The following is an 8,451-nucleotide window of genomic DNA, read 5'->3' as shown; positions in this document are numbered from 1 at the left end:
AAAAAGATGATTTTGAGTTCAGTCTCATTAAATCCAGTGCCCTTCCCTGCTTTCAAAAAGTCCATAGCGAAATCCTTAACTGGATCTCCCTTCTGGCGCATGCCCAACAAGACATGACGGCACGCAAAGATATTGTCCATCGTCCGCTGGGTTCTGGTTTGGCTCGTGCGTAATGTGAGGATATAACAAGGAGATGAACCCAGATGCAGACGTTGACTCAAAATAAATAATTTATTTACAAACAAGGAAAACAAAACCCACGAGGGGGCAAAACTAGGGATGGCTGACGCGAAACAGTCGTTCCGAAGCTTTGCGAGATCCCGAAGCGCAGATGTGTCGAAACACTGATCCGAAGCGCGATTCAAAACACCCATGTCACGTGACTATGACCAAATGAAGCCTCGAAGTGTTTCACCAAGTGTTTCATCAGGTGTGGTCTGCCGAATCAGTGTTCGATTGGCACGGTCGGGAACAGACAACACAATCGCACATCTGTATAACCTTGTGGGTTTTTTAAAGGCTGGAGAAATTATCTGTAAAAAAAGAAGTAGGCTAATTCCTTCCACACACAGCAGATATTTATATGTGACTTGGTTTATCTCTATTCAATTTATTTATTAAATAGACCAGCTTATAGTTATTGACAATGATGAGCCTAAAAGCTCATGTAGTTGTCAAACAGATGTTAAAACAACAACAAAAAATATGTAACTTCATTGTGACGATGGTAATAGTAACGCGTTGCCCAGGGTTCGATCCAAAGGGTTTTTTGCATGAGAGTCAAGGACACTATCCACTCTCCCACCTGATCATCTATGTTAATCAATCAACATGTAGGATTCAATTTGTCAGCGCTCGTCTAAAACCTTGTCAATGCTGCTCTGGTAATACGTGCGAATGACCACTAGGTGTCACTGTGGAGGCGGTTTCGAACCATGTTTCGAAGCCTCAACACAATTGATTCAACTGTTTCAGTGTTTCACGAAGCCTCGCTCTGCCCATCACTAGGCAAAACAAGACGGGGTAACGCAACACTAGACTAATGCGGCTTTCACATAGGATGCGGTGTGCGCTGCGCTCGCCGCTGGGTTCGGCGCTGCGCTCGCCGCTGGGTTCGGCGCAGCCAAGCGATTTGTTCTCTGATGGCCAGACCAAAGTAGGCGGGGTTTTCAATAAATTACTACAGTGTTTATATTTGCGTTAAATAGTCGACGAGGAATACAGATACTGATGTTGCTCGTCTCCATTTCACGTAACTTTAAGCATACCTACAACATGCTGCTTGACTTAAAACACACCTGACATGCCACTTGAATTGAATTGCTACGTGTTTCCATGAGACGGCTTTCCTTCCGATGTCTCTGTAGGAGCATAAACTTGTATTATAAAGCTATGAGAATCCCGAGTATAAGCTTTCGTCCATTTTGCTTGTTTGGATGCCCCGTTTCTATTGGCCGCGCGGGTAATCGTCACAGAGCGCAGCGCAAAAGTTAAACTATTTTGAACTTTGACCGCGGCATGAGCGCAAGCTGCGCTCCGCTGCGCTCGCGCTTTGCTCGGCGCAACAAAAAACCGCCCTCGCGCGGCGCAAGCCATTGAAATGAATGGGTTTCATAGCGCAGCGCACACCGCTTCCTATGTGAAAGACCCATAACACTAAACTTAACATAACATTAAACAAACAAGACTAAATAACTCTTAAATACTCACAGAACTGATACAGAAACCGACAGGATACAGCAAGGAATGTAACAAGACGCACGAGCACAGAACAGCAAACACAAGGACAATAAATAGGGAGAACTAATGAGGGACACAGCTGAAATCAATAACAAGTAAGGGAGCGGGTAAAAAGTGACGAGACCCGGGAAATGCGTGGTCAGAATAATTCAATACTAAAACCACGCATTTCCCACATAGAACATGGTACTGCCAGGACCCCGAACACAAAGACTAGATATAATAAAACTCATGATCTTGACGGATCCTGACACAGTGCTGTGATTGGCTGAAACGCTCGGGGTACGTGGAGTGCCTTCCAGGCAGCGCTGCCTTGAAGGCTTCATTGAGGGCTTAAAACACCAACGAGCCAGGAGGTCACTCCTGCTGAAAAACTGTGCTAATTAGCAAATCCAGGTAATTGGAACAAAATACTGGAGAGGACTTTTACTCATGGCACATGGATTGTCTGCCTCTGGTGAAACAGAAAGATTCTTTAAGGAACCATACAGTCAACAATGGTTATTTAAGGTGAACGAGGTTCTTCAGATAACATTTTTTATAAAAGAACAGGTTCTTTAAAGAACCTTGAACTAAATGGTTCTTTGTGGAACCAAAAAAAAGTTCTATCTCTGTGAACACACAATGTCTTGTGAATTTTGATTACCTTTTTAAATTGTATTGTGTTGTGCTGATCTGGGCTAATGTAAGTAAGTATAAATAAATCAGTAAGGAGAAGAGGTGCACAAGCTAGCTTTAGAAAAAAATACACTCCATTTAAGTTTCTCTTAAAATATTTGTTGTCTCCAGTCATTTGTATTTTTATTTTGCTTTATTCATTTAGCATCAAGACAGAATTTGGATCAAAGGAGTCTCCATATGTGCAGATAAATTCTACTGGCCATGTATTTTCAGAGGACATTTTTTTTGTGACCACAGTCTGTAAGATGGACATGTACACGTTTCCATTTGACACACAAACCTGCACTCTAACACTTAAATCTTCAGGGTATTCAGGTAAAATAAAAAACAAACACATGAATTTACTTTAAATGAATCAAATTCTATGTTTTACATTATTTGTTTATTTTTCCACAGATAAGGAGCTAATATTTGCTGATGTCAATAATCAACAGTCTCTTACCACTGAATCTCAGCAGAACCAGACCATGGGAGAGTGGGAACTTCTCAATATAAATGCGTCTACAACTCAACCCAGTAATTTGGTGTTCTCACAACATTGCATAACATATCAGGTACAGAATCAAGGGGTGTATTGTTTGTGAAAGGCCAACATAGTATAGTAACTTTGGGCCATGCGTGAAACCATGACAACATCCCTGCATCTAATGAATCATATATACTGTTAAGTAAAGTACAGTATGGTACAGTATAGGCTACTACAAGCTGGTATTTTAAGTGCCTTACGAATCACCATAATGTGAGAAAAGTCATTAGATGGCTAAATTTACCCTCCATAGGTTAAATGTTCACTTTTACTTGCATGATGATCACCAGTTGGGCACTTTTACAGTTGCAGAATAGACAAGCACATACCCAGCTAGAAATAAAAAGTTCTAAGAACGTTCCCTGAAAGTTCCCAATGTTCCCAAAAACATTCTGCCAACGTTAAAAGCGGCCAGTTTTTTTTAAGTTCTAGGAACGTTTCTGTTGTCTGAGCGTTGGAGTAATGTTACATTTTACAATTTTTGAACGTTATGACAATGTCATGTTTTGATGTTCACACAATGTTTGGAACAGCAGCTGTTTATTGTATTGACTTGTTTGGTTGTTATGTAAATGATGGAGAAACATTGCATTTTATTATTTTAGAAAACATTATTTCTGAATGTTCAGTAAATATATTGCTGTAGAAAACTCAATTCACTTACTAGGTTTAGATGTTGATGTTTTGTTTCATTTTAAGTCACCCTTATTGTGATTCGTGTTTGTTTTAGTTGGTCTATTGACACTTGACTTTTTGCCTGCTAGTTTTTTCATGGTTGTGTTGACTTTGTGTTGATGCACCACATTTGTTATGAAAAGTTGTTAGTGTGTTTCTGTGGTTGTTGGTACGTGGTGATGAAGATCATCACCTAATTCATTTGCTGATCAAAAGTTTGTTTTCTGCCAATAATGTATATTAGATCCAACTCTTTCACAGCAGTTTGTCATTAAAGAGTTTTAGAAACTTTGGACAAAAAATGTCCGCTGTATAGTTGGGATGCCCAAACATCAAGAATCAGACTATGAATCTCAACCATGGTGACAATTAAAATTGTTCAAAAAAAACTTCCTTATTTATCCATGCTGCAGTGCATGCTGGGAGTCCTGAATGAGGTTTGTAATTTGTTAATACCCAGCATGCATTGCAGCATGAAGTTTATCATTTAATTGTCACCATGATTGAGATTCATAGTCTGATTCTTGATGTTTGTGCATCCCAATTATACAGCAGATATTTTTTGTCCAAAGTTTCTAAAACTCCTTAATGACAAACTGCTGTGAAGGTGCTGGATCTCATTTGCATTTTTGACGGAGAATGAACTTTTGATTAGTAAATGAATTAGGTGATGCTATAACACTATTAACTCGGCATGTTCTTAACAAATGTGGTGCATTAACACAAAGTTAACACAACCAGGAAAAAACTAGCAAGCAAAAAGTCAAGTGTCAAGAGACCAACCAAAACAAACACCAATCACAACAAGGGTGACTTAAAATAAAAACAAACATCAACATCTAAACCTAGTAAGTGAATTGAGTTTTCTACAGCAATATATTTACTGAACATTCAGAAATAAGGTTTTATAAAATAATAAAATGTTTCTCTATCATTTACATAACAATTAAACAAGTCAATATATTAAACAGCTGTTGTTTTAAACATTGTGTGAACATTAAAACATGACATTGTCATAACGTTTAAAAATGGTAAAATGTAACATTACTCTAACGTTCAGACAACAGAAACGTTCCTAGAACTTAAAAAAAACTGGCCGCTTTTAACGTTGGCAGAATGTTTTTGGGAACATTCGGGAACTTTCAGGGAACGTTCTTAGAACTTTTTATTTCTAGCTGGGTAGGCAGGCTTTAACATCATGATGTAGTTTTGATGATTTGTTCATACATTCTGTATTCTTATATTGCAGATCACTATCAGGAGGAAACCTATGCTGTATATAATCAACTTAATTTTTCCAGTATTTTGTTTTCTTGTTCTGGATGTGGCGTCCTTCTTCATGAATGCATCTGAATCCGAGAAGCTTGGCCTTAAAGTGACTTTACTGCTGTCCATATCTGTGTTACTGCTGATTCTTAATGACAAGCTGCCATCTACTGCCAGTCAAATGCCACTGATTGGGAAGTCTACATGATTGGTAGTGAGTATAGCCAGCAATGAAATATGATGTACATATGTCACAAGGTGACGATCTTTCTAAGGGCGGAACCAAAGTTAGGGAAGTTTGGTTCCGCCCGGAAGGTTTCCCCACCGGGCCACATACGAAGACGGACCTTTTTACTTCCTGGTTTCCAGGGAAACGCTATCAGGGCTTTACGAGCCACAGGTGTGAAGCATCAATGAAACGAAGTGTGATTGGAGGTTGCGGAAAGAGGAAGCATTTAAATAGCTCGGTGGGAACACAAAGAGGGACAAGCGATTGACACGAGAGCGATGTACACGGGGAGCGATTGACACGGGGGAAGCTCCTTTGCCAAAGGCAAACAAAGACACGCACCTTGTGAAGAGCCCGAAGGCTCTGTTGATCCGGGGATCGCTGAAGCGACTGGAAAGAGGACAGAGCCACAGGAGGCGAAAGGAAGGCAGGCGTGGATCTTTAAAAAGGAGCACCCCGAAGTCGTCGGTCGTTATCACTGTTGTTGGTGCGCGCCGTAGCGTTGAGTTGAGCTCACCTGGTACGCCATTCGGATCGTTGGACTTGCTCTCTCTCTCCTTTTGCATCATTGGATTACTGTTGATGGAGATATTGAAGGCCTTATGGGTTGGAAAGTAAACGGATACTGACCTTGGATGAACGAAGCAAAGGAAGAAGGAACGTGCCATCGTGAGTACCCATTTGTGCAAAGGTGGTGTTGACGTCTGGAGAAACGTTGAATTGTGTAGCTGGAGTTGTCGTAAGAAGAAGTCAACCTAGGGAAGCGGGAGACAAAGAAAGCACCACAGTTGTGAGTAACAGAATCCATTTGTTGGAAATAAATTGCATTGTACTTGACCTGGATATCCTTTGAGTGTTTCCCAGCGAGAGCGGGTGGCCCTGCCCCTGAGTCAGCGCGGTGGGTGAGCCACGGGATCTTTGTATGAAACAGCCACAGTGACGAAAACAACCACTAGGCCGTGTTACCAACCCCACATTCTCGCCCAGAGCGAGGCGAAGGAAGGCGGGCGTCTATTGTGTGCACTGAGCGTGGTGGGTGAGTCTTGGATGTAGAAATTACACTTTGAAGTGGTGCTGTGTGTATTGCAGTGAGATTGCTGTGTCTTGTCAGACATATCCCGCCTCCAGTCACTCGCCCGGGGCGCTGAAGAGGAAAGCGGTTCTAGGATAACCCTGTGTATGATTATGCTGTGAGTGTGTTTCAGCCCTAAAAGTCACGGGGTAGCTTCCGAAGTATTTTCGTAGCCAACGCTTGGCGGACTTGTGTTAGGAGTGGCGGTGAAGATCTGTATGACTGGCGGTGTGAGTATTACAAATTACATTGCTACTTTACCTGTGTGCTTTCATCATCACAGAGTCAGAGGCGAAGGAGATCCGCCGCCCCGAGGTCTCTACGAAGGGGCGCCCCGGTCCAGTTTTCGATTGCCAACGGGCATCGAGGAAAGGGCAGCGCTCGACCCGGTGTGACGGCGTGGCACTCTCGCCCCTCTGTTGGACCAACGAGCTCGCCGAGAGGGTTTGGTCCCCGGCGCCATCTTGGAAACCACTGTCCAGTCGACGCATTGCGTCTACCAGCTAACCTGGCGTCTGTGGAGGAAGAGAGAGAACAAGCGTGAGCTCTAAGGAGACCCGTTGTGAAGGAGAACCATACGTACCAGAAGCTGTAATCAGCGAAGAGGTGAGAGAACTAATTGAGAACGATTCACTGTGCCTTTGTGTCCCAGCTGTCGTCTGTGGAGGAAGAGAGAGAGAACAAGCGTGAGCTCTAAGGAGACCCGTTGTGAAGGAGAACCATACGTACCAGCAGCTGTAATCAGCGAAGAGGTGAGAGAACTAATTGAGAACGATTCACTGTGCCTTTGTGTCCCAGCTGTCGTCTGTGGAGGAAGGGAGAGAGAGCCAGCGTGAACCCTGAGGAACCGAGCTGTGAAGAGAGCCTAGAGGGGTCGTTATTTTAAGTTCCCCTTTTTCCCTGCCCTATTTATTATTTTTAAGTAAATTAAATAAAATACATTTTAATTTATGCCTACCTTGTGTGTCTGGTCATTGGGGTGGCTTTGGGAATCTCCTCGAGGTGGAAAAAGGGGCGTGACCTCATTTACATCTGGGTCCACCCCGACTTGTGACAGATTTGGCGTAGTCGGCAGTCCACCTCGGGTTGAGACCAAGGTCCCCCAATGACCTACCACGTTTTTTAAAAAGTAAAAGTTCCCATCAACACAATATCAGTCCCCAAACAACGCGTTCTCGGGACGAGAACGGATTGGCGGGGGAGGATGTCACAAGGTGACGATCTTTCTAAGGGCGGAACCAAAGTTAGGGAAGTTTGGTTCCGCCCGGAAGGTTTCCCCACCGGGCCACATACGAAGACGGACCTTTTTACTTCCTGGTTTCCAGGGAAACGCTATCAGGGCTTTACGAGCCACAGGTGTGAAGCATCAATGAAACGAAGTGTGATTGGAGGTTGCGGAAAGAGGAAGCATTTAAATAGCTCGGTGGGAACACAAAGAGGGACAAGCGATTGACACGAGAGCGATGTACACGGGGAGCGATTGACACGGGGGAAGCTCCTTTGCCAAAGGCAAACAAAGACACGCACCTTGTGAAGAGCCCGAAGGCTCTGTTGATCCGGGGATCGCTGAAGCGACTGGAAAGAGGACAGAGCCACAGGAGGCGAAAGGAAGGCAGGCGTGGATCTTTAAAAAGGAGCACCCCGAAGTCGTCGGTCGTTATCACTGTTGTTGGTGTGCGCCGTAGCGTTGAGTTGAGCTCACCTGGTACGCCATTCGGATCGTTGGACTTGCTCTCTCTCTCCTTTTGCATCATTGGATTACTGTTGATGGAGATATTGAAGGCCTTATGGGTTGGAAAGTAAACGGATACTGACCTTGGATGAACGAAGCAAAGGAAGAAGGAACGTGCCATCGTGAGTACCCATTTGTGCAAAGGTGGTGTTGACGTCTGGAGAAACGTTCACTTGTGTAGCTGGAGTTGTCGTAAGAAGAAGTCAACCTAGGGAAGCGGGAGACAAAGAAAGCACCACAGTTGTGAGTAACAGAATCCATTTGTTGGAAATAAATTGCATTGTACTTGACCTGGATATCCTTTGAGTGTTTCCCAGCGAGAGCGGGTGGCCCTGCCCCTGAGTCAGCGCGGTGGGTGAGCCACGGGATCTTTGTGTGAAACAGCCACAGTGACGAAAACAACCACTAGGCCGTGTTACCAACCCCACATTCTCGGCCAGAGCGAGGCGAAGGATGGCGGGCGTCTATTGTGTGCACTGAGCGTGGTGGGTGAGTCTTGGATGTAGAAATTACACTTTGAAGTGGTGCTG

General features: G+C 43.8%; 1 protein-coding gene across 1 annotated transcript; it reads left to right on the top strand.

Moving 5' to 3' along the window:
• Positions 1-2,541: 2,541 nt before the first annotated feature.
• Positions 2,542-5,131, top strand: LOC141350819 (5-hydroxytryptamine receptor 3C-like). The gene is made up of 3 exons (XM_073856622.1): positions 2,542-2,736; positions 2,818-2,975; positions 4,872-5,131. Exons 1-3 carry the CDS (start codon positions 2,667-2,669, stop codon positions 5,094-5,096), a joined length of 453 nt encoding a protein of 150 aa, XP_073712723.1. The 5' UTR covers positions 2,542-2,666; the 3' UTR covers positions 5,097-5,131.
• Positions 5,132-8,451: the final 3,320 nt, after the last annotated feature.

The sequence above is a fragment of the Misgurnus anguillicaudatus genome, chromosome 19, assembly GCF_027580225.2.
Source record: "Misgurnus anguillicaudatus chromosome 19, ASM2758022v2, whole genome shotgun sequence".
Taxonomy (NCBI): domain Eukaryota; kingdom Metazoa; phylum Chordata; class Actinopteri; order Cypriniformes; family Cobitidae; genus Misgurnus; species Misgurnus anguillicaudatus.
Note: the sequence above shows the minus strand (reverse complement) of the source record. Positions and strands in the feature narration are given on the sequence as shown.